Source organism: Plectropomus leopardus, chromosome 2, assembly GCF_008729295.1.
Source record: "Plectropomus leopardus isolate mb chromosome 2, YSFRI_Pleo_2.0, whole genome shotgun sequence".
In the NCBI taxonomy this organism is placed as follows: Eukaryota; Metazoa; Chordata; class Actinopteri; order Perciformes; family Serranidae; genus Plectropomus; species Plectropomus leopardus.
Window position 1 is genome coordinate 18,329,310 of NC_056464.1, and position 26,716 is coordinate 18,356,025.

Below are 26,716 nucleotides of genomic sequence, written 5' to 3' on the forward strand. Positions count from 1 at the left end.
TTCTCATGAGAGGGCTCAACACTAAGAGGGGAGACACTGCTGTGACAACAGCTGCTACTCTACCACATCTGATACTTTTTTTTTTTTGAGTTATGTTGACAATATGATTTACTGTCAAATATCTGACTCATAAGATGTGTGGCTGTAGCACTATTGCCCATTAGATGTCACTCTTATCGCTGTTTTGTTTCCTGTATAAAATGTTCTGCATTAAATGGTAATAATACATTACAAATACAATCAATCACATTTAAACAAATGGCAAAATAACATCAAGCAATCCAGTCTGTTCTCATCCTTGAGGCTTCAAATAATGATGCTTTTTCACACCCCTTACCTTTTGATATCCCAAATAACTATGTGTTACAATGTGTTTCAGCTTTGTGTCATATAGAGACGCTAAAGGGCACCCTATGCGCTGCTATGAGATGTCGAGGGGCAGGACAAAGTGTCTGTATTTGACAACCTTGGAATGGTATTTTCATGAAAGACCATGGTCACAGCAGAGATTTTGACAAGTAGGAAAAGCAGTTATTCCTGATAACAGCTAAACTATTCAGAGTGTAAGTGAGCCAGCATCCACAAAACCAAGACCCTGAAACTGAGGAAACAAAATACAACTCACCCATCAGTTTTATTGTTTATACTTGTGCTTTACCTTCCATGACAGGTATCCTCAATAGTCGGCAACTCCAATCAAAAACTGATAAACAGCACTGCAGGCAAGAGGGAAAATCTGTATTTTTGATTTGGGGGTGATATACGTATATGATTTGTCCACGTCAGCCTCTTGCTGCCGCCATGATTTTCTCCTGATGTATCTTATTTGATGTCACAAATTCATTTGTGACTTTTGGAGGAAATCCTGTATTGTTGTCAGACAGATAGTCAATGGGCTCCAAGACTGGCTTACAGGCTAACTGGCAGCCAGTGACACAACATCAGTGGTTGTGGTTGCCAACAAAATGGCTTGCACACTGCAGGGCTCCAGTTATCACTTATTTAATGCACCAAAGTAGTCGCGAGGTTTCAAGCAACACAGCTCTTCATCAGACTCTGAGTATTTCACTCACCTTTGGTTCAGCACCTGCTCCACTTTGGATTTGATGTGCGTGCATACTTTTGCATCTGTGAATCATAGTTGTTATGCCCTTGACATGAGAACTATGACGTGAGTTGTAGGATCAAAGAAAGTCGAAAAATCCTGTGTTCTGATGTGAACCATCTTTCTGGAGGGATTAAAGGTGCCTTACCTCCCTCACATGTCAACAACTCTAACTGCCGCTATTAAAGTTTCGTGGATCGCCAGTTGTCCATTTAAGCTGCTTTAGGACTTGGCTGTCCTCTCATCCCCGCCACGGTTGACATGTATACTAACTAAGACCCCCAACTTCACACACATTATACTGTAAAGTTGTTATGCACAGTTCTGCAGTGTTTGTCTTAAATTCACAAACTATTTAACCAGCATGCAACCAATGCAATTTCCTGATACTAAGTGTCCCAGTGTTTTCCCAGAGTTTTTTTCTCTGAATCCAAAAACATAACAAAATAGTAAATTGCTGGGAAGCTTAAGTTTTCAGTTGATACACATTTTATCACTTAATAATTTATGTGTTGCTATAGTTGTAATAAATAGGCAATATCGGCTACGGCAGGTCTCAATGAAGGCAAATGATGGCTCAGAATTGATATTAAAGGTCTTGCAGCTAATCTGGAGTTGGCGGATATCCGCTTTCAAACGAGATTATTTGGCCATTTTGTGTCTTAAGGTAATAAGCTGATAGTTTTAATTACAGTTCAAAGAGGTTTGCCTAGGGTTGCCCTGCCGCCGAGTATCACTGCCAAGCAAGACACTACAGCTAACCTAACCATCTAATCCTATCAGAGGTCTCTGAAGTATAAAAGCTAAAGTCAGATGTGTGGCACCATTCACCCAAGGAGGCTGTAAGAGTCAATAAAGTTTAACTACTGAGGTCCGTCCGCTATACATTAGAATGGCAGAAGAGTGGGGAAAACAGGTTTTTGCTGCCAGGCGGTACCACGAGGAGACAACAAGAGGATCTGCCTTCGTTTACACAAATAGCAATCATACCAGAGGTACAGTATTGTTGTTTCTATTCATTTACTAATTAAACAGTAGTGTTGAAATACCTAATTTAATATTATTGATTTACCTTTGTACTTTTAAAGGAATACAAAATGAGCATTTGTAGGTCAGTTAATGATGCTGTGTTACCTTCAGTTAGTGAAAAAAAAAACTTTGTTTTACTCATTTACCTCCATGCAAGAAAATGGCAATCATATTGAGTTACTGATTGATTGGGGACCACGTTCAGCAGCAGCAGAGCCTCATAAAAACATCAGTTTACAAACTCACACACAACTTGTGCAGTATAATCCAAATATCTTTTGGTTTTCACAAAAACCAACAATTTAGTTTTGGAGTCAGGATTAGTGTGGTGTGCTCCCCCCAGCTTTAATTATAATCTGATTCAAATGACATGCAGTTAATATTGTTGTATATTCACATTTTACAAGTTTGAATTGCAAAACTAAGCTTTTATCTCATTCTTTTTAGGTACAAGGCAGATAATGTAGTTTCATTATCATTACATACAGTATATTCAACATTACATCTATAAAATATGTGCTTTCTCTAAAAGGTGATGTTTCTAATGCCTTACAAAATAAGACTACTAATGGACTACAAAATTGTGAGACTAAATATGAGATTGCTTTTTTTTTCAGATCCTTTTGAGGGTCCCAATTACCACATTGCTCCCCGATGGGCTTACAATGTGGCAACAGTCTGGATGTTTGTTGTAGTCGTCTTATCAGTCTTCACAAATGGTCTTGTCTTAGTGGCCACGGCAAAATTCAAGAAACTCCGTCACCCTCTGAATTGGATCTTGGTCAATCTTGCAGTTGCTGATCTCGGAGAGACGGTTTTTGCCAGCACCATCAGTGTATGCAACCAATTTTTTGGTTACTTTATTCTGGGACACCCAATGTGCATCTTTGAGGGATACGTTGTCTCAGTGTGTGGTAAGTGGTTAATGTTTTTTAAAAAGTTTGGAAAATGCGGATTGTTGCATATGTTATCAGGCTGAGAGTTATATATCTTGACTAAGCATCCTTATTCTTTACACAGGCATCACTGCTCTCTGGTCCCTGACTATCATCTCCTGGGAGAGATGGATAGTAGTTTGCAAACCTTTTGGAAACATCAAGTTTGATGCTAAATGGGCCACAGGTGGAATAGTCTTCTCCTGGGTTTGGTCAGCAGTGTGGTGTGCTCCCCCCATTTTTGGATGGAGCAGGTAGCCTGGTGTTTTTACTCTAAAAAACTGTGTTTTAAAGGTCCAATGTAGATTATTTTGGGTGGTATATTAGCAGAAATGAGAAATATAGTATATGAACCCCTGGAAATAAGGATACTAGTGTTTTCGATACCTTGGAATGAGCCATTTTTATCTACATAGGAAGCAGTGCTCGTCTATGGATCTTGCCATGTTGCACTGCCAAGTTTCTACAGTAACCTAGAACGGACAAACCAAAAACTAACATTAGATAGCCCCATTTGTGTTTTTGTGTCTGCCACAGTGGTAGGCAGCCCCTCCGCAACTAGAGGGTCGAAACACTTGGCTCTCAATAAAAACCTTCTAAATGTCATGATCTTAAGTTATCAAAGTAAAAAGGTGAATCACATGGTCCATTTTTTCTGAGGGAGAGAACTCTGTGAGTATTTCATCTCCCAGTAAAAACCTTTTGAACAATGAACATTGAGGGAATTTTAATCGAGAGAAGTTTCAGCTGGTTGCAATCTGCAACCCTCACTGCTAGATGCCAATAAATCCCCCTGAATCTTACACACTGTTCCTTTAAATGAATCAGTGGACCTGTAAACTTAACATTTTCTTGCATCAGGTACTGGCCTCATGGACTTAAGACTTCCTGTGGACCTGATGTATTCAGTGGAAGTGATGACCCTGGTGTCCAGTCCTACATGATTGTTCTTATGATCACGTGTTGTCTCATTCCTCTGGCTATCATCATCTTGTGCTACTTGGCCGTCTGGTTGGCGATCCGTGCGGTAAGTTATCTTATTTATAGTTTTATCCTCTATTAGATCAGAGCCTGGCAGAATCTCAGACTGGTAATTTTTGGCTCACAGGTTGCCCTGCAGCAGAAGGAATCAGAGTCAACCCAAAAAGCAGAGAAAGAAGTATCCAGAATGGTCGTTGTCATGATCCTGGCATACTGTTTCTGCTGGGGACCATACACCTTTTTTGCCTGCTTTGCCGCTGCGAACCCTGGATATGCCTTCCATCCTCTGGCTGCTGCCATGCCTGCATACTTCGCCAAGAGCGCCACCATCTACAACCCAGTTATCTATGTCTTTATGAACCGGCAGGTGGGCACAATGTCACATCGATCAACTCTCTCTGTCTAAATCAGATGTGTTCGGTTTACATTGTTAACATACTTATGTGGTCTCTCCCTTTCAGTTCCGTGTGTGTATCATGCAGCTCTTTGGCAAACAAGTGGATGATGGCTCTGAAGTATCCACATCAAAGACAGAAGTCTCCTCTGTGGCTCCTGCATAAAGCTGTTTATCTACTTTTTGGGGGAAAAAAACAACATTTGTGATTTGTACAGTAAATATGTATTGTTTCATTTATTTATTTTTTGTAGTAATAGCTGTCCTGCAAATATAAAAACATTACATAAAAATATACATAAAGCAAATGAATCCTGAAGTCGGACTGGTCTTTTTTTCAGATGATCATAAAAATATCAAAGATACTCAAAGTTTTCCTTTTTAATAACTATCAATGCATTTTTGAAAAAAATGGTTTATGGAGCTGCTCCAGATATCTGTTGCCCAAACTGGTGAAGGAACAATTTACTGACATTTTCCCAAAACCTTTCAAGTGTTTAGAGAAAATATTGGAGGATAAACGAACACATATCTTTGAATGCAGTGCAGGAAAAAATATTTTTCTCCTATAGTGACCTCGCTCTGGAGTTTAGGCCATCAGGCTCTGATACACCAGATTAAATCATTACAGCAGCTTTGGTAAACCTCTGCTTGTCCCTGAAGTGAACTGTGTCTTCTGAAAGTTTAAAGGGTTGCTATTTAACATGTTAGAGGTAATTGACCGAAACAATAACTTGGGGCAACCTGAGGTGTCCCTGTAATCTGATTTGGTCTATGGAGAGATAACAAAGGGCCATAACAGGTAGAAACTGAAATGACAGCTGCCCAGCCCCTGCATCATTACTTTAACAAAACATAAACTTAATTATTTGATATCTATAGCTAATACACCTTTATTCCTAAGGCTTTCCTCAATGTTTCCTCCCCCTTTTCCCTAACCTCTTGTCTTATTGTACTTAGGCCTACCCTATAAGTATTTAATTGATGCTGTGTTGATACTCAAATTGCACTGTGATTTATAGTACGTAATCTAAAGTGTTACTAAATCACTGGAAACAAGTTACAGAATATTTACCATTGCAACTAATTAAAACTTGTGGTTAATTCTAATTGCATTATTCATTGCAGCTAAAGTATACATTCTAAATGACATAAGTCATTTAGAGTCATAAGTAAATATGTGCCAAAATATCTTTATTTTCGTTTACGATGCTTTCAATCTGTATTCAGGGCCACGATTTACACTTGTCGGAGCCGAAATAGCTCAGTTGGGAGAGCGTTAGACTGAAGATCTAAAGGTCCCTGGTTCGATCCCGGGTTTCGGCAGTGATCCAGTCCCAGATTTTATAACAAATCACCTTGTTGGTTAATGCAATAGATTTAACCCCAATGCTATGCAACAAGGTCTCTATTGCTGTTTCTATAGCAGGTCTTCCTCATAGGTTTCCCGCAAAGCAATCATGAATTCATGGATTCATGTAGGCACAACTCGGCTATCCTTAGTCCATTGTTCGCTTTGATATTTAAAATGAAAATGGGCATTTTGAAGTCTTTGTATTCAGATTCCTTTTTATCAGATAACGTAGGCTGAGGGCTGTACAGAGTCCAAATTACTAAATTGTATGACGGTCCTTTTGGTGCACACACCAGGGGTGCTTTCAGCCCCCCCAAAACGTAGCTTAACCAGGAAACAACCTGGAAAACAGCAACAACAAAAAAATATCGGAAATCTGAAGAACTCAGCTTTATATACAGATAAAATCGAGGTTCAACGACTCCTGCATAGTTTGGGAACCAAGTCGCTCTTTTATTTTGACATTCAGCCGGATGTTGTTGATGACGCCATTGTGTGCGCGTGTCCACCCTCCTGCCACACACGTGAGGTCGGAGGAGAAAACGGGCGAGGTTATGTCTAAAGCTAGTACGTATTTATCGGTACTCACTAAATGTTGTCACTTACTACATGACAGTGTGTGGTTTTAAAAGGATGTTGTCGTTTCTGATGTTTTACAGAACAAAAACGAGCCAAACGTCTCGGCTTCCTCGGAAAATTTAAGGTAAGCGCTGCCGGCTAATGTTGTCTGTGGCTAACTTTTACTGCTGGAGCTACGAGTCAAAGCTCAAAACCATGAAAATATAATAGTCTGATGATGCCAGGACAACAAAAGTATACTGTAACGGACGCTTTTCTGTCACTAGTACTGGCTGGTACACTGCTCTGACTGCAAAGTGCCAGCAAAGATTGGTAAAATATTGTCTCAGCTCCTGTCATCACTATACTTGGGTGTAAATGTATTATTCGGCACCTCGTGTCACTATGCGTGTCTCCATGAAAAAACAAACTGTGCAGTGTTTATGGATGAGATACTGTAAAGCATAAACTGCGTGGCCATAATTTACACAGCAGTTGGTACAGTCAGATGAGAGGGCTGCTCTTTATTCTTGAATGGTGTTGTATGCTATTAGGTTTTTAAGTCCTCTCTTCAAGTAAATGTTACTTTGTGTGACGGGTTTTCAAAAAAGGAATGTAAATGAAACGCTAACCTGACAGCTGAAAGGACAGAAAGAGACAAAGATAGCCTAAGTAAGAGTAGAAGAGATGTCATTAGTAAACAATATAAGCTTAGCATCAAAAGCTGTGCAGATTTAACAGGAGCAAATAGCTGTTTAAGTGTAAATGCACAATAATGCTTATATTGAGATGGTGTCAACACTCAGCCTGTTGCTGTAGCAAAGTTCTGACAACAGATTTTCACAACAGAAACAGAAGTTTACTCAGAAGTTTAATTTTTGCACTAGGGAATATGAGCTCAGTATATTTTGGTCTGATAAATCACACTTTAAACCTTTTCTACCTAACCACTGAGTGCACCCCAAAAATATTTAGACCCCGATTGTGCCGTAGATCCTCAATGATGGTCAAGGATCACTTAAATGAATTGAATTGGAAAACAGAATGAAAATGAAATCAACGCAACACTGGGGACATCAACCAATTGGAAGTTTTAATCACTGAATTATTCCTCCTTTGGGGCCAAAACTACTGAAGATGTAATGATACATATGGTGTCTGAATGATGCTGTTTTTATGTCTGTTCAAATGGCCATTATTGGAAAGAAAGAAGAAAAACATAAATAGGTGACTTCATACTTTGTAACAGTGGTATATAGCATGCTAGAGCACACACACACACACACACTATCAGAGAAAGTCTTGAAGTGTTGTACAAGTCTGTTGCATTACTCTTTACCATTTCATATTTATTATTTATATTTTAAAGAGATTTTTAGGCTGTTTTGATTATATTTTGCATTGTTTGCTCAGTGAAATGTGTGAGCTTCTTATTCAATTTACAACACCTCACAGATGCTGTGATGAAATGAATGTTTGGGTCCCTACGTTGCATCTTCATGCCTTTATAATAAACTAATAGCCTTTACGTGTTTTCCGGCCTGCAGAATAAAGGTGTACAGAAGAACGATGCCTCGGGGCAGACAAAGAGTTCAGAGCAGTCCTCCGCGCAGCACGTCAAAGACCACAGAAAACCAGAGGAAATCAGGAAGCAAAGGGTGAACATTTCAAAGTCTTGCATGGACTCATGTTTGAGGTTACACTGCTGCTATTTTATTGCGTTAAACCAAACTCTCAATTTGTATGTTTCCTAATTAGGTTCAGGAACTTCAGGACCGGCAGAAAATCTCTAGAGAACGAGAGCTGATGAAGAGGAGGAATTTGCAAAGCTATCAGAATGACATCCTACAGCGACAAAGACAGTTTGAGCAGAGGGTATATGTCAGCCTATTTAATGTAAATTTACTGCAGTAAGAAAAGCTGCAGACAGGAGAAAAATGCCATTGTAGTGATTTCTGTTTTCGTCTTTGTTTTCCACAGGAAATTGAGATGCAGAGTTTGGAGAAGAATGTGAATTTTGAAAATGAGAATTCAAGAAAGGCGTATTACAGAGAATTTAAAAAGGTATGTAGTTGCTCTGCACATGCAACAAACTGGCTAATATCTGATGAATATTACAATATAAGGGGTGTATACCTGGAATTATTACTTCAGTTCAGTACTTTTTGTCATCACAGTTTTAAAAGCAGCTGAAAGTCAGTGAATGTTGGGAAAAAGTTATTACACCTCACACCACCTTAAAACAGGCAACTGTCTTTTAATGAATGCATTTGCTCTCACATGGTGAATCAAAAATGTGCAGTCTCGAGTGTTTAGGCTGGTACGGATTTCCTGCCTCATAAAACACCCTGTCCTTAATTATATAGATATTTCTGAATGCAGGTATTTCCTCCTTGGTTAAAATAACCTTTGTTTTACAAAATGTCTCAGTATACACTAAAACACAGAAACGGCCCCCAATGCTCGCTGGTCATACTCCATTTGTCTATGCGGTGGTCCAGCAATACTGAGTTTAAGTGTAAAGTAGTCATTAGTCCAAGCACTGCAACCTTGTAGTTTGCTGCTGTTATTTCTAGCGTATTATCAATACACATAACAACCATGAGCATGAATTAAGGAGATTGAATTTGCACATTAGAAGGTGTTAAAAATTGTGTTTATTAAACTAATTTTTTAACACCTTCTGATGGCAGGCGGCTGTAAGGCTGGACTATTGTGATGCAGAAAGAATGGACTAGTTATAATTATTTCTGTTAAAGAAAAGTTATAGTGTCATTCAGACTGCACTAATTTTACTGTAAGATGTTTTGTTGGACTGCTAGGTTTGAGGTTTGTTACCATAACAAAGAGTAACTGTTTGTCACTCCTCCTAAAAGTGACTTGAGTTTTACATTGTTTTATATATTTTGCTATTGGATTGCTAAATGTAGATGCACTATATTCCTTTTACTTGAGTGGAACAAGCTCTTGCATTAATTTTATTTTGGAGAGACTTTATATTAGACTGTAAAACACAGATTACCAGTTATTGCGCTATTTTTTGTTGGAGAATAATGCCCTGCAGCGTTTTAAAATGTTGTTTTCGGTAAATTTGTTGTTATATTAATTGATTAATAACAAAATAATAGTTAGATCAATAAAAAAAAATTGATAGATTAATCGATAAAAAAAAGAATTGTTAGGTGCAGCCCTAGTGTTAAATCGACCTGAAACTCTGTTTGTGTATGGAAAAGAGGCCAAAACCTAAAGGAAAATATCTTCTTTCAAAAACCTCTGAATACGTGGACAAATAGACTTTTGAACATGAACACTGTTTTAAAATATGTTTGGTTTTTTTTTTTAAAGGTAGTGGAGGCCTCAGATGTGATTTTGGAGGTTTTGGATGCACGTGACCCTCTTGGCTGCAGATGTCCTCAGGTGGAGCAGGCAGTCATCCAAAGCGGAACAAACAAGAAGATAGTTTTAGTTCTCAATAAAATTGGTGAGTTTACTAAAAACATTTAGAACGTATTTCTTTAATGGATTGTCTATATGCATATTTAATTGAACAGCAAATTAGTTACAAGTGTTTTATTTATTGTGTCAAATATTTACTGCTTGACTAAGATGTTTTTTTACTTTTGATTATAGATTTGGTGTCAAAGGAAATTGTGGAAAAGTGGATTAAATATCTTCGTAATGAGTTTCCTACAGTAGCTTTCAAAGCATCCACTCAGCAACAGACCAAGAACTTGGTATGCAGTCAAATATTTATATTTTGATAATCTAACAATACGATTGAAACTCACATTATCAAACCTATAGAATAACATATTTTCGAACAATGTTTCCCTGTGTCTCGTGCCATGGACAGAAACGCAGTAACGTACCAGTGACACAGGCCACCACAGAGCTTCTTAGTACCAGTGCTTGTGTTGGGGCAGATTGCTTGATGAAGCTACTTGGAAACTACTGCCGCAACCTCGACATAAAGACGGCCATCACTGTAGGAGTTGTAGGTAAGCATCACATCCAGCATTACACCAGGTTCTCTCTGAGTGTAAGACGAGGTCTTCTAGAGTGAAATAATGGTGCCACTCCTGTTTCGTAGGTTTTCCTAATGTGGGAAAGAGTAGTTTGATCAACAGTTTGAAACGGGCACGAGCGTGCAATGTCGGAGCCACTCCTGGAGTTACGAAGTGAGTGACTATAGTACCGTCAGCTGTTAATCCTGCACTCCTGTGAAATCCTGCTTGTTCCCTACTAGCCTTGCTGATGGGTTTGATGGATTTCAGGTGCCTTCAAGAGGTGCATTTGGACAAACACATTAAGCTTCTAGATTGCCCCGGCATCGTCATGGCAACTTCAACGACGGATGCAGCAATGATTCTTCGTAACTGTGTGAAAATCGAACAGCTTGTAGATCCCCTTCCCCCTGTTGAAGCAATCCTTCGACGCTGCAACAAGGAGCAGGTATGTCGTTGTTACAGTGTTTTCATACGTTGCCTAATTTTGTCTTTTGCACACTGCGATTACGGTCATTATGCTGGACTTACAGATCATGGAGCACTATGGAGTGTCAGACTTTCACACAGCTCAGGAGTTCTTGGCAATGCTTGCTCGACGTCAAGGCAAGCTAAGAAAGGGAGGACTCCCCGACACAGACAAAGCAGCAAAGAGTGTGTTAATGGACTGGACAGGGTGGGTAACAGTTAGGATTTTGGAAGTTTGACAAATCCACCAGTTTTTATAGGTACTGTATTAATTTCAGCATGTTATGTTATTTAGGGGAAGGATCAGCTACTTCACCCACCCTCCAGAGACACACACTCTTCCCACACACGTCAGCGCCGAGATTGTGACAGAGATGGGAAAAGCGTTTGACTGGGATGAGCTGGAAAAAGGAAATCAGGAGGTTCTTGCAGGTAAAGTTCACCTCTAGTGGAATCTTGAATCTTGAGCTGCTAACATCTGGCTTTTATATGCAAATGAGAATGCATGCAATCAGCGTTCACACCCAGGTCAGATGATGAAATGACGGTGTGATGAAATGACGCACCATCACTAATTACCGTCCGTCTCCTCCGAAGCTGCGCACAAACATTATTCCAAGTTAGTCTGCACCACATTTGAAAGAGAGACTGAATAAGTATGACACCAACAAAACACACACACGCCAGCTGACAGAAAAACACAGTCCTGCGGTGAGTTCACTGGCAGTGGGAATATGGCCAATCACCTGTATTTAGCTGGTTTACTTAAGTTTTTTTAAAAAATGCATGCACACACTAATTTTGGTGAGAGAGGGGTATTGGTTTTGTCAGATTATCTGGGATCCTAAATATCCAAAAGTAACAGCAGTTGCTGTAAATGTGGTGTCTTTTTGATTGTCTTTCAGAGTCATCTTGCCCTGATATCCAAATGGGATTTTGCATGGAAACCACTGGAATGACACAAGGTGGTCGGGCTGAACCACCTTCTGACATGGATATGTTGGGAGGGTCCTTGAAAGAGACCGAACTCCAGGATGAAACTCAGTCTATGGAGGATGACCAGGACCCAGAGGTGTGAACAGTGCAGTCATTACAGCTGCAGTGCCTTTTTAATCACAGTATTTTGTGCACTTAAAATCAGTAAAAATGTGGCTGAATTTACTTAACTTTCTGTCCTGCTCAAAACAGTTTGGACCAATGACAGTGGAGATAAAATCACAGAAGTCAAAGACTGACTTACCTGCAAATGAGGCAGTTCCCAGGGCTCCAGATCTGAAGGATATCTTTGGTGTTGATCCTCTACAGCAGGGCCAGGCGCTCCTGGCGGCCAGCAAGAAGAGGAAAAAGCAACAGAAAAGATCTGGTTTGTATAAATGTAGTACTCAATCTGATACCACAGTATGTCATTTTGTTTGTGGTGTGGTGTATTCATGATGTGATTTCTTTAAATGCCTCAAAGCAAAGTAAACAAAAAAAACAGGACTTAAATATGGTTTTATCAGTTTATACAGGGTATTATTGTTATTATTATACATCGGTGTTAATGTGGCTAAGCGTGCCTGAATGTGGCCTTATGTCTGCCCCTGTAGCTGATGGTCAAAATGTGTGCATCAAGATGAAATCACTTGCACACGCGCACATACACACACAGAATGGCATAATGTGTTTTCTTGATACCTGACACTGATTATATTTAATCATGCAAAGTTTTTTTTTTTTTTTTTTCTCTGCAGACAAAATTGCCACCAAACTTTCAGACACCTTGACAGCTGCAATGGACTTCTCATTTTCAGATAGCTGATTTAAATTTAAAATGGATTGAAATAAAAGATCAAAAGAATAGAGCATTTGTGTTTGTCTTTTTTTAATTTACATTAGTACTCTAAGGATGTACTTTAAATATTCTGATGTAAAAAAGTGTTACAATCCGCATGCAAAACCCACAATCCCCTTTCCCCTATTAATTTTTGGAAATGTAATAGGTTACTTATTACTTGTTACCCTGTTAAAAATATAAGTAATGCAACTACTTTGATTCGTTCAAAGTAATGAACCTATAACATTTAATTACTTTTCCAACAAATGTTTTAAAGTAGGCAGTGAAGCTGAAAATTTTCCAGAAACAGGCTATGCAAAAAGAAGGCATTTCTGCATGTTGAAAAGATGCAAAGCAACGATATGATTATTTTATTCTACATTTCATCACATGCACCTAATTACATGTAACTATTTATTTATAGAGTTTATTTGTTTGGAACATTGTGAATTACATTGTGCAACTTAAGCCTATTACAAACAAGCGGTAGCAGCTGATATTTCACATGTAGAGATAATAGCTATTGCAAATTCCCAACTCCTGTCCTGAGTTAGGCTTTTAGTTAAAAAAAAGAAGAAAATAAGATATCAAGGTTATACACAATAGTGTGCATACAATAACAGTAATGGTAAAAAATATATATACAAAAAGGTAAATATTTACATCAAGATTGCATAGAATTACAGTTATATTTTTAAAAAGACAAATATCAATGTACATAAAACTAATATTAATTTAACTAATATCAATGTTACTCCCCAATGCTGTTTGTGAAAATAATATTCTTTCATAGTAGTTTTTCAACTCCTGCTATTTGGAAAGTTTTGCTTTCAGTAAATCACAGTTTTTTAATAGTTTGCACCTGCAGGGCGTTGACACTTCCGTATCTAGGAGCTATTGCACTTAATTGCACTTTAACTTGAGATCAAGTAAACACATAACTTTTCATTGAAACACAACAGTTAAGGCTGTTTTGAAAATTCAATAACCCCAAAGCAGTCAACCACTTCCGGGTGACCTGTGTGGGATGACCTCAGCCCATCGGCCCCAGATAAACAACACTGCTTAGAGCTGCGGCTAACGACTGCTGAAGAGCTCGCATTTACCGATTTAAACGATGGCAAAGAAACCGGAGGACTTCGGAGATTAATGGCTGTGATCACGTTTAAGAAATCTATTGCCACAGTATGTTTTTATCTTCTCTCTGATATAAGGTATCCAGCTAGGTAGCATTAGCTTGTTGGGCAACTAACGGATGCTAGGTAGCTAGCTCTTTTAGCTAATCTGCAACTTCCTATTTTCACTTTGCCGCGGCTGTGTGTTAGGGCGCTGTCAAAATACACACCACAGATTTCAGCGAAAATAGCCAACCTCCTCCCAGTTCGTGTCTGGTATGTAACCAAAAAGAGGCTTCTGTAGAAAGTCGGCGGTGTAAACAGTAGTTAGCTTTTAGTGTCAGTTGATGTTGGCCCGCTAGCATCACGGAGCTGTCAAGTGAAATCTGCTAGCATGACGCGAGATTAGAGCTCACCAAAAATAGACATTACGAAAACCGCCAAAAGTAAGATAGTTATCCATTTCATGTATATAACTGGCATTAGAGAAACATAAGTCTACCCACGAATCAATATGTCGTGAAGTAACTGAGTTTATACGGTGTTTTGGCAGAGTGGGGACCATTGCTCGCCAACATAACGGCGCTGTCAAATTACTTTCACATAGTGTTAGCTAACTGACCCACAGGAGGAAGCTTTACTGGCAGCCTGCTGTCGACTCTTCAGACGTCTAATGTTACACGACTAGTAACGAAGTGCTTTGAATTCTATTACTGCATTTTGTTTTGATACGTTGGATGTGAATATAACGAAATCTGAAATCAGAGTCACACCTTAGAAAACATGCGAGCATTAAAGGTCCCACGTTGTGTGTATTTCCAGGTTTATACTTGTATTTAGGGTTTCTAACAGAACATGTTTACATGCTTTAATGTTTTCAAAAACCTTTTTTTTCACATGCTGTCTGCCTGAATACATCTGTATTCACCATATTGTCTTAGCGTCTGTCTCTTTAAACCCCTCCAGTCCTAAAAAAAAAACTCAGTTTCTTTAGCCTTGTTTACACAGATATTGAACTAAACTGAGTCCCTTCTTCATGCCTCCTTTGCTTGCTTACAAAGAACGTGGATGTATTAAGAAAACCTGGATACAGCATGGAGGCGGGCCTGTTTAGTCCTATGAGAGCTGCTTAGTAGCACATGTAGCAAAAAATACTCAATTTTTTGTACCCAGACCTTCTGCTTATGGAACCCGGTTTAGCATCCCGCTAGCCTGAGTGGCAATCAAGTAACTTAATGTTGCGGCTCTTATAGACTTTCTAAATGTTATCAATCTGAATGGATTAAATCATGACAGTGAAATTAGTAATTTTGTGGAGGTTTTGAGGCTCAAAAAATGTATCCACTGACTTACAGACAGCTCTTTCCCAGTGGAAGTCTTTGGGGGAAAAGTCTTTTAGGCCCTATGGCAACAAGTAACAGTGTAATTCCACTTTTGGCCACTATGTAAAATTTCCTTCAAAGCCTGGCACTCTTCCTGGGGACTAACACAGAACCAAACGATGGAGACATCACTTTACTCCAGTTTGTGATTTTAAATCACATCCAGCATTGCGCAACCAAAAGAGATGTGACAGGTGTGATGTTTAACACAACAGTGTCGGTGCATCGTGTGACAAATAATATACGTGTTGGCAGCCCTTTCTAAACAATGACAGTGGTATAATGTGGCAATTTTCCACCTTGAATTAGCAACTAATTGCTGCTAGCTGCTTATTATGTCTCTATGTCTCCTGCGGTGCATTGCACATATAACGAGCCCATCTTGCTGGCTGTCCTTTTTTAACAGAGATCATCTCATCATGGTTACTACCTCCTATGGCAGCTTAAAGGCGAGACCACTCTGTCCTCCCATTCTGCGATCATACTTTAAATGCCAAATGGCGAGGCGGCATAACGGCTGATATTCTCACCTCAAACAGGCAGTGTAAAAGTAGCTCATCGTTAGTGAGTTTTTGCAGGTCTTCAAGTCTGCGCTCCCAGCATCTCTACACTATCATTGCAGCTGGGCAATGACTGTAACAGCACTGTAGCAGCAGTTTCTACCTATATATTACATTGTAGTGACATCACAACTTCATTGAAGTCATGGCGACTCATATAATGGAACGGTTCTGAATACAGGCTGTAGGCTTTTCTCTTTGGATTGAGCATTTTGATAGTTTTTATGAAGCACCTATACCTGCTTTATAGCAATAATAGAGACAGAAATCTGACTTTATACACACGGGACCTTTAAGAATCACTTGGTAATGTCTCGTAGCTTTGTAAAAAGTAATGACCCATGTTTATACACAGTAAAGGATCCAATGTTAGAGGACAATTCTAGATATTGGCTGTCGATGCAGGCTTGAGATGTAAAGGCTGGTTTGTTTGTAAGTTAGCAGCATTAGGTTAGAGCCTGAGGAGGTCTTTCTGAGTCCACATAGTATCTCAGAGGAAGGAGTTGGAACAGAAAAAGGCAAACAAATTAGATCCAACTGAAGATGAGAGGTACTGGCATGACAGTTAAAAAGGTAACAAGGCATCATTAAGGCCAAAAAAAGCATTAAAGATAACAAATGAGAGACTCTGGACTGGAGCTCAAAAATATTGCTACTGAGTACCTTTAGAAGTCCTTCCACTTTCAGTAACATCTTTTTGTCAAATGAATGGCGGTTTGGTACTTCAAGGAATACTTCACCAACAAAATGACTATTTGTATATCAAAATCTTGCCTCCATGAAAAAATATTGATGTACTGATTGGTCGAGGACCACATTTAACAACAGTTAAACTATCAAAACATCTGTTTGCAAAGTCTTACACAACTCGTGCAGACTAATCCTGATGTCTTTTATCCAGTTGAATGCTCAGTACTTCCTTAACATATTGCTATTTCCCTGAGAGCGTGCTGTTTAAAACTGAATTGAAAGTGAAACGTATTTATGCTCTCTTCAAAGTGAGACCTCAAATATTTAAAAGGGGGAACTGCACCCATTTTCAAAATTCACACGTTTTTTCTATGATCAAAGACAGTCAAAAAAAACTAGTAAACATGAGCAACACCCTCCCAAATCTAAAAACCAGAGTGCTAACATTCACATTTGCAATGTCATAGTGTAGAAAGTCTGTAGCTGCTCCTTAGACAATGAATGGTGAAAGATGTTGCCGATGACACAAAGCACCCAGGGAAATGTTCTAAGTACGGGTACATTTTCTGTTTCAGAACTGAAACTTAGAGCCAACGGTTGGCTTGGTGCGTCGCTGCCTTTAGGGTGGTCTCTAATAAATAAATGTTCGCATTTTTCTGTGTAGGCATGCGAGAAAAACAAAGTTTTTCCTCCTCAAATGTATCATCACCAGCATACAAAAGAGGATGTTTTAAAGAACTGAGCTGTGTATAACACATTAACATTACATACTTTTAAATACTGTTTTTACCTTCTAAAATGCTCCTTTGCTTTGTGTTTGTTTTCCAGCTCCATCGCTAGGTCTGGATAGCCCTCTTCAGCCATGTCGTCACGTGTGTTGCTGCGGCAGCAGCTGATGCGAGAACAAGCCCAGGAGCAGGAGAGACGTGAGGCTCAGCAGCAGGCCTCTGCCTCTCAGCTCCGGGCCTCTGACTCCACTCCTGCCATCTCTGTCACACTGCCCCCAAATGCTGCCCGCCCTCCTCCAGCACAGGTGCCTGTGGAGGTGCTGAAAGTAAGAGCGTTCTGTTTATATGTTCGTCACTTGTGTTTAGTGAAGTGCGTTTATGTCAGAACTTAACAACTCTTTAAATGATCAGGTGCAGACCCACTTGGAGAACCCCACCAAGTACCACATCCAGCAGGCACAGAGGCAGCAGGTGAAGCAGTACCTCTCGACCACTTTGGGCAACAACGCCGTCACTCAGACCCTGGGCGTGTCCCCTGTGCAGCAGTCCAGCTCTGCCCCTGAAGTTGCTCCTTCTGCCAGCAGTGCCCCTAACAGTCCTATGGCTCTGCTCAATATCGGCTCTAACAAGGAGGAAGTATGGGAAATTCCTGCTTTTGATAGTGGTTTAACTTGTTGTGTGTGGTTTTTGGTTTGCTGGAACAGCAGATTACACAACCACGTCAACAGTTGTCTTTCTGCAAACTAATAGTTCAGTTTTGGAGAAGTTAAATGTCTTACCCTCTGCTCACTTAGGGCTTAATTACTTTTTGTTTGCTCTGCAATGAGTTGTCCGAAGGTCCCACTGCGCTGATGCATACCTTTAGTCATGGTACCCTGGTTGGCCTGCTGTCACAATAAGATGTTAAATACTGCACCTACAGTTTAACCATGCCAGCACTTCTCTTGCACGCACCCCCTCTTTGAAATCAGGCCTCTTTGGTTAAAGTAGTTTAAAGGTTTTAATGACAGCCTTTAAAACTGTTATAGATTAAGAAGCACATTATATACAAATTTGTTGACACATTTGACCCTGATGACTTAACTGACTTGATACCACTGGTGTTTTCTGTCTTCTGCTCTATCTAGATTGACGATGTGATCGACGACATCATTAGTCTTGAATCCAGTTTTAATGATGACATCATTACATTGATTGACTCAGGTCTTCAGCTGCCTAGTACGGTATGAAGAACAATGTACTTATTTGACCATGTGTACTTCCTATTGAAAGTTTCCGCTAGAGATCACAGGTCCTTCTTTCGGTGAACAGTGGCAGGACAACGCAGTGGATTTTAGGTGTAACCCTCTAACTTTTTATACCCAAAGTGTTTTTTCTGTGAATGGACGGTCTCTTTTATGTGTGGAATTCTGAAGTCGTAGGAGTAAATATATACTTTTGGCACTGAGTTACTATTCGTCACAAAAGTGCTGCCTGGGCGGAGTAAAGGTATCAGAGGATACAAGACAGGGAGAAGCGAGTCCGAGTGGATTGCTCATAAAAAGAACATCGTAGCTGCCAAGTTGACAGCTAGGTTTTTAGATAGAAGGAGTTTGCCAAAATTTTGCTGCATAACAAAAAAATGAGGATTATGGTGAGGCTGCTGGAAGAAAAGAAAAAGAAGCACAGTGAGGTAAATGCTTTTTATGATTTTTGAAATAGTACTAAATAATGTTATTCAGCTTTAATATGTAAGAAGGTACTATACATTGTTGAATTTTGTGGTTTATCCTTAGACAGCATATATTGATTAAAAACTTAGTTTTATAATTTTATGGTAATGCCAACCTTTTCTTTGTGGCATGGTCACTGGATGCAATATGTAGTAGCATTTATCTGATGCAACAAACTGATTTGATTAGTTTTTTAATTTTATTTTAAACTTTTGAAGTGACAATTCAACCTAAAATCTTAAATATATATTTTTCCTCTTATTTTTGCTATTTATCAATCTAGATAGTTTTCTAGTCCAGTTTCTGGAAAGAGACAATGAGCGTGTATTAGAGAGAAGGCAGATATCTCTTATCTCCAACACCTCACAACAGAACAATCTAGACTGATAAATAGCACTACAGGTAAGAGGAAAAACATTTTTATTTTGGGAATAAACGGTCCCTTTAAGCAGCAATGGGGAAGACATACTTTTTATGCATTTGCCTCTAGGCTTGTAGTTGTCAGTTACCAGTAATGACATATATTTTAACATGTTATGTCCTGTAGCTCCCAGGAAACCTGTTGGATGTTTACCATAGCCCTGGAATGGCAGCACCTACTCTCACTGTCAGCAACTCCTGCCCTGCTGATCTTCCAAAAATTAAAAGGGAAATTACTGGTAGGTTAACTTAAATTATAATGGTGTCTTTTTCATGTCTAGGATAACCTTTTCTTAAGTTAAATAGTATTTTATTGTGTGGAACACTATGGATTTGTTTTGCAGACGCAGATGCCAAAGCACTAATGAAAGAAAGGCAGAAGAAAGACAACCATAACCTCAGTAAGTCGAGCTTTATTTCAGCCATTCTGTGCACTTTGTTGAATGTGAATACAGTAACATCAGGAACACAGTTAAAATGTAACATGCAGAGCCATGCAGATTCAAAATGATAACATGAACATAACCAATGTGTTGCTCTTCCTCTCTGCCTTGTCATTCTTGCTTGTCTACAGTTGAGAGGAGGCGGAGATTCAACATCAATGACCGTATAAAGGAGTTGGGTACTCTTATACCCAAGTCGAATGACCCGTAAGCGCAGTCTGATTTTTCAGGGCATTGATTTTCCTTTGTTTAATCATCGAAAAGACAGTATTTGTATTAGAATTGAGTGTGTACAACTACTGTGTAGTAAAAATCTTTTTTTTTCTGTTTCTGTTGTGTTTTGTTTTCTCTGCTGCCTCTACAATATATGTTTACTGATATCACAATGATATCAGCGAGATGCGCTGGAACAAAGGCACCATCCTGAAAGCCTCCGTGGACTACATCAGGAAATTACAGAAGGAGCAGCAGAGAGCCAAGGATATCGATATGCGTCAGAAAAAGCTGGAGCAAGCCAACCACAGTCTAATGCTACGCATCCAGGTCAGTATCTGTTAGTCGACTAGTTGTTGTCGTTGAATTTGGCTACATACCTGAAGGGCACATTGTGGAGTTTTGAACTACTAGCTTTACTGTGGGTCCCCAAAAACGCAAATATGCACATGCCTATTGCAGAGATGATAAAGCAAATGTGTGTTGTTGTAAGGATTTATTTTACTAATTTATTATAGGTGAAGTTGAGATAGAATTAAGCTTACCTCCATAAAAAAAACTTGACATATTTTGGTATTAAAATATTTAAATATATATATATATTACATGTTAACAGATTAGCCTGTGGGTCAAATTGTTTGTCTGGTCTTCTCTTATTTAATCAAAAAAAGTAATATGACAGTCATGATATTCCTCATACGGACAGTTTTTAGCAGTAATGTACCATAAAGCAGCATGTGCTACTACAGGAGGAATAAAAGAAAATCGCTATCCGATAAAAAACGGTTTGTTCACCTAACTAAAATGGAAGGAGTCTGTCTGCCATTGGTTTTCTCGACAACCATTAATCTGATGGACTTCACAATTTTGAGTATTGCTGAGGACCCAAGGAGGTACAGTGTGTAGTTTGAACTCTTGCAATCTACAGGACATACTTATTAGTAGTGCATAACTACCAACAGAAGTATACACTGTGTGGTGTTTTGAGAGGGGACCCCTATCAACTGTTTAACTATTGAGTGGCACGCTGGGTACAGCTTGCACTTTGCTGCCTGTTACAGTACATTCATGAACAGATGAAGAAAGAGAGACAGAGATGTTACATTGTAGCAAACTCAAACATTTTATTCATCAGCGACGTAACTTTGGGAATTAACGCTTTTATTGCCTGAATATAATCTGGTCCCGAATAGCTTGCTGATAGCAAATTTTGCGTTTCCTCTTGCATTTCTGGTTAGAAACCAAGAAAGAGCAGCAGCGAGTGTGAAGTTGTTTAAATGACTAGTTTATTAGAAAGCCAGCAACAATACCAGAGGGCTAGCAGTCAGCCAGTTAGAACAGGCTTAATTTTGAGTGGACACTCAGTGATTAAAAATATAAGATAAGAAAGGAACAAAAATTGAAACAAAACTGCATTTGTTTGCAAGAAAAGTACACCAGGTGAAATTGGCATTAGTGGCATGGCCTAAAGACAGTACAGCTTAACAATCAGCCACAACAGAAGTGATGTTTCAGTCCAAGAAATGTGCAGTTTTCATCAGTTCTCGACCAGTTCTTGACTCGATTAGCCCTCACTGCCACTTTGCATCACCACAGTGCTGATTTGCTTTGTGCAGTTTAAACCAATCTCATTTAGGCAACAAAGCTAAAATTTACCTTTTTAAGTGTTGTTTATTGTAGGGAATTTACTTTCTATGTGCAAAATGCATAAACAGTTGCCAGTAACATAATAACACATTCAGTCATTCCAGGACAGAGCATCTGAGTTTGAATGTGTTGCTGTTCTTTTCAGGAGCTGGAAATGCAGGCACGACTCCACGGCCTCTCCACCTCCAGTGGCATCTCATCTGGTCTGAGCTCTGATCCCTCTCTGCTCCACCAGCAGCAGGTCCCACAAAGCGGCCCGTCTCTGCCTCCCGCTGCAGTGTCCTCCCAAAACCTGCTGAGTATGGGCGCAGCAGTCATTGGACAGTCTCTGCCGGCCTCTTTCCTGTCCCCGCCCTCCTCGGACTCTCCTGCAGGAGTCACCCTCAGCAGCCCTCTGGACCTGGGCAGCCTGAGTTTCGCCGAGCTAGACGACACCTCCGCCTCAGCACTCTACCCTGACGTGGGCTTGGGAGACATTCTTATGGACGACGGGTGTACCCTGTCTCCAGAGCGGGTGGCTGAGCCGCTGTTTTCTCCTTTGTCACCAGGTGCCTCTAAAACCAGCAGTCGCAGGAGCAGCCTTGACATGGACGAGGACTTGTGATGGGCTCTGTGTGGCAGTCAGAGACTGTCTGTAGGGACAAGAATGTCAGGAAGTGCAGTCTACCCTTAAATAACACGAGTCTGTTTATAGGACTGTAGAAATGAGCTTGTAGAAGCAGAAATAGCTAACATTAAGATCAAAACTAACAAACGTTGGAAAAAGTAAGTTCTTGATTTTTTTGCCATACAGACCTTATTATTATTGTTCCTGTTTGGAGCTGGTCAGATGATCATGTCTGGGTTTATAAATACAATCTTACTAAAATGGAATATTATATATTAAGGGCATGGACTTAGAATTATGAGATAATACATTCTTAAATAGTTTTTAAGGTTTTCTTCAGAGATTTAAGAGGGATATAAAGTTTGCTTGAATTTATTATGTGCTCATTTATAGGGAAGAAAGCTGTGAGGTTTATTTTTCACAACAAGACTGGCATAACAAACTGATCAAGAGATGCCAACATACAGTTTATTTTGTTTTTTGTTTCAACTGACTGGAATCAGGGTTTGTTAATAGCAGTCGCATCCGTGTTGGGTTGTTTCACCAGCAGCTACAGAAGGGATCTTTGTAAGGTGAATTGGCACATTGTGAAATATTAACTGCATATTGTATATAAGAATATTTTATTTTGAGCAATTTTATTGCACCTTATTTTATGGCAGTCTATGCATTTTATGAGAGCTTTTGTCTGTTTTTATTACTATCACACACAGTGGACAGCTAATGCCCAGGTTGCATGTCTTTGTAATAAACCTTAAAAAGCAATGGAAAATCACTTGCTGCTGCAGCTAGTTAGCCAAAGCAGGACTTCTTCCAGAGTAGCTACAAATTACAAATCAGCATTTTATTTTTGAATATATTCACTCAGTCAATGGAAATGTAAGACAGTATGAGAAATGCAGAACAATTTTATCTTTTACAATAGTACTGTAGATCATTACATTTTAGTTTTCTTTTTTTTGATACCTGAATAATAGTTTGATAAGTAGTTTCTCCTGACTAATATCTGTGTTGTCAGTGATTGTTTGTCTCTGTTAACCTCCATGGTCACTGAGTGATTTTACTGGTTAGCATGTTCTACCAAGATTGTGGCTTTTTTTTTTTGATGACGATCAAAAGTGATATATCTAATAATGCATTTTTGCTCATTGTAGTATGAATTCAGAGGGCTTTGACCTTCTTTTAAACCAACCACTAGCCTCACCTCTGTAATGATAAGATATAACTGTTTGTTGTGTGAAACCTGCAATGCAATTATTATTCTATAAAACAGCCACAAACTTTAGAAAGGCATTTAATTTTTGTCGGATGCTTAACGCAACCTTATGTACAGTTAATGAATGTGTGTGAAAAAGTACCTGCATAAGTGTAGTTGTTCTTGTTTTTTTTTTTTTTTTTTTTAACATTGACGCACTGTATTTTTGTTCCTCAAACACACCCTCCGACGTTTATAATACACATCTATTTTTATTTTTTTCAGCAGCCAAAAACATACTGTTCTGGTGGTTACGCAGATTTTAAGGTGTCCTCTTCAGGTCATTCAGGACTTTTGAGCTAAAAGCAGCTCTACTCCAGAGCTCAGTTCCCCCTAAGTACCCATGATCAGCTTTTTCCACTTAATGGCTCTCCACAATATTAACCACGTCTTACCCTGACATATATTTGAGTGCTGACATCGACTGTTTACCATAAACAGGTAGCATTTGTGTCTTATCCTTACAAGTTGGCTTTCGGAAGATTTTAACAAATAAATGATTCCCATTGGTTCATGTCTGGATGTGATTTTTGTTGTTTACAGTTGGCGTTAGTGGTAAAGCATTTGAGAGATTTCCATAGCGAGGTCCAGGCACTCTGTAGCCTGGAGGCAGATGTCGCAGACGGGACAGTCACACGTGAAGCAGCGAACACCCAGACACGTGCAGAGGTCACAGTGGTGAGTGATGTCCAGGAGAGGCTGCAGGGTGTTGGGCTCACAGCCACACAAGTACGAGCACAGAGACCAAACACACTCGTTACAGCCTCTCGTCACGGCCAGTAAACAGTCCAGTGGGTGACAGAAGAGGCAGGCCAAAAGGACGGCAGCACAAAGGTCTCGGGCAAGGAAAGGTAGTGAACGAGAAAAGGGGCAAAGTTAGAGAAGAATGCTTTAAAAGAGGAAATTTTTTACAAGAGATTAACAAGGAAACAGTTTTGTGTCCTTACCGTCAACATCTGGTTCAGTGGGGACCGTAGTGTTTGTGACACTGTCTCGGCTCCTGCTGATGGATGTGAATTGCTGACTCACTTCATGAACTGTGCAGGTTTCCAGTGAGGATGGCAGCAGGGCACATAGAGGCTTTGGCTGGCGTTGCTCCACAGAGCATGAGCTACAGGTGGATGCTGCTCTGCTCAATCCACCTTTTGGTTTATTATGCAAGCTGGTTTCAACAGAGGCTTCTGCACCAGACATTAAAATAATAAATATTCATGAAAACTTTCTCAGGAACTAGCCATTAAAGGAACACTTCACCCCCAAATGATCACTTGTTTGCCAGTTATTCACCCTCATGTTATGCTGAATTTGGGAAGAAAACTTTTTTTTCCTCGCATGCCTCTGTGGTGACCACAGAATCCAGAAATGGTGAATATTCTTGATGAGTTGAAGTCATAGGGGTCCATGAGTGCGGGAACATATTTTGGCTCAGAGGTGCTGCACAGTATAAGTGTAGGCACATGACTGAGTATGTGCACATGCATACAGGAGCCGCAGGAAAACATCTCAGACGTATTTACATCAGCGGTTCCATCAGCTGCTGGTCACACAACGTGCACTCCCTCTCCTCAGACAGTTTCTCTCTGGACTCAATGTGGCAACATTTAATTTGAATGGTGTCGCACATCCAGTTGTCTCATGTCCCTGGACAAATTATACATTCCCTCATTGTCCGCTCCATCATTCATGTTAGCTGCTATGAAACTCCATTCTACTGTTTTTTCCCCCGCAGTGAAGGTCCCTTGTGTCAATGGTATTTTATTTTAATGGGTTTAAAAAGCAGCTCTCTGAAATTTTCTGGTCTTTCTTATCCCGTCTGTGCAAATGATTTGCTCCGTTCTCTTTATTCATCCATGATCAGCTTCTGCAACGGCAAATCTCTCACTAAATTTAGATGACCCCGACCCTTGCATTTCAACCCGAGTGCTGCTATTGTCATGCTAGATTGGAGGAATTAATAAAATTCCCATATTATACTTTTTTTTTTTCATATGTTTACAGACAGGCACCATCATATGCTGTTCAAAAATTAAAACAAATGTTCAAATAGCCTGTTGTACCTTGCAGCACCTGCTTTCCCCATGTAGGGATCCACCTTAAACAACAACAAAACTATTTAAAAATATGTGTCTACAAACTCTCACTATATTATATATATTAATATTTCAAGTCTTATCTATGCAGTTGTATGCTCAGTACTCCCCAGTCATACATTTTCACTGCAACTGGATAAATGAGACTTTGATTATACTGCACGGGCTCTGTGAGATATTGTAAACAGATGTTTTGTTGTAGTTTTGCTGTTGTTAAATGTGGACCCCTGTGACTTAAACTCAGCAAGAACTTTCTGCTTTTGGACTCTTCGTTCATAGAGGAGGCCGATTTCAACATAACAGTATTGTGGTGAGTCACTGACATACAAATGATCATTTTGTTGGGTGAAGTAGTAGTAGCTCATAGATACCGTTGACTTTTTTCAGGACTATATTCACAGAGATGTCAGCTGGAGATAATTCAGTGTCCTCGGTGGAGATCTGCTCTGAAAAACTTGTGACTTCAGTCAAAGATCCTGCATGAAAGGAAAGTTCAGCTTTTCTACGCAACTGCAACTCATTACTTGATTTATTATATAAACCATGTTCTCTGTAAACATACCTGATGGGCCTGCAATAGAGCTGTCAGGTATTATGGGCAACTTTGAAGCGGAAGTTAATGAGTCATCGTCACTTCTATCATCAGTCTTCTCATTCATATCTGTAGAATCCAGTTTAGCATCCATTGTAACTTCCAGTGATATATATTACCCGTTTCAGTCTCTGAAGAACATAAAAGACAACCAACCAGGGCTGTGAGTGAGGACAAGAGAACTAGAGCCTGGACTTGTCAATATGAGAGAAAATTATAATGCTTTAATTTTAAATCTTTAATAAATTAAGCTGGAATAACATACTTACTAATATGAAAATGTCAATTTCATCCTCCTCATTCTCTGCAGGTACCACAGACCCAGATTCAGATCTGCAGCTGAGGTTTCGTAGCCGTTAGTGATGAGTGGACATCTTGGAAATGGCAGTGAAGTTAATCTATTATTAATCACCATTTTGGAAACATTTATAATGTAGATGAAAGGCAGCACAGGGATATCCTGACAGCTATATGAGGATGTGAGATCTTGATTTTGCAAGCCATTAATGATTCATGTCTTCAAGTAATATTTACATTATGTGAAATTTTATTTTATTTTATTTACATATACAGCAGAGGAATACACCGTCAGTTCAGTTATCTGAAGTATTTTATATG

The 26,716-nt window shown here is 39.5% G+C and overlaps 3 protein-coding genes and 1 non-coding gene across 5 annotated transcripts; all 4 read left to right on the forward strand.

Annotated features, from left to right (window-relative positions):
* Positions 1–1,997: 1,997 nt before the first annotated feature.
* LOC121955532 (red-sensitive opsin) lies at positions 1,998–4,610 on the forward strand. The gene is made up of 6 exons (XM_042503542.1): positions 1,998–2,100; positions 2,752–3,048; positions 3,155–3,323; positions 3,931–4,096; positions 4,178–4,417; positions 4,512–4,610. The coding sequence occupies exons 1-6, from the start codon at positions 1,998–2,000 to the stop codon at positions 4,608–4,610; spliced, it is 1,074 nt and encodes a 357-aa protein (XP_042359476.1).
* A 1,087-nt stretch (positions 4,611–5,697) lies between these two features.
* On the forward strand, positions 5,698–5,770 carry trnaf-gaa. The gene has a single exon. It is a non-coding gene; the product is annotated as a tRNA-Phe (tRNA).
* A 501-nt stretch (positions 5,771–6,271) lies between these two features.
* On the forward strand, positions 6,272–12,668 carry gnl3l (guanine nucleotide binding protein-like 3 (nucleolar)-like). Its single transcript, XM_042496591.1, has 15 exons — positions 6,272–6,365; positions 6,458–6,501; positions 7,904–8,014; positions 8,115–8,231; positions 8,337–8,420; positions 9,702–9,837; positions 9,987–10,090; positions 10,210–10,354; positions 10,447–10,534; positions 10,631–10,808; positions 10,894–11,036; positions 11,124–11,260; positions 11,734–11,900; positions 12,017–12,191; positions 12,562–12,668. The coding sequence occupies exons 1-15, from the start codon at positions 6,272–6,274 to the stop codon at positions 12,627–12,629; spliced, it is 1,791 nt and encodes a 596-aa protein (XP_042352525.1). The 3' UTR covers positions 12,630–12,668.
* A 1,008-nt stretch (positions 12,669–13,676) lies between these two features.
* Positions 13,677–23,925, forward strand: tfe3b (transcription factor binding to IGHM enhancer 3b). 2 transcript variants are annotated; one of them, XM_042503552.1, is made up of 9 exons: positions 13,677–13,829; positions 17,220–17,445; positions 17,531–17,755; positions 18,247–18,342; positions 19,379–19,490; positions 19,596–19,652; positions 19,826–19,901; positions 20,072–20,237; positions 21,700–23,925. In XM_042503552.1, exons 2-9 carry the CDS (start codon positions 17,254–17,256, stop codon positions 22,156–22,158), a joined length of 1,383 nt encoding a protein of 460 aa, XP_042359486.1. In that variant the 5' UTR covers positions 13,677–13,829; positions 17,220–17,253; the 3' UTR covers positions 22,159–23,925. The 2 variants fall into 2 exon arrangements, with proteins under 2 accessions (XP_042359486.1, XP_042359495.1); XM_042503561.1 differs by having other exon boundaries at positions 20,090–20,237.
* Positions 23,926–26,716: the final 2,791 nt, after the last annotated feature.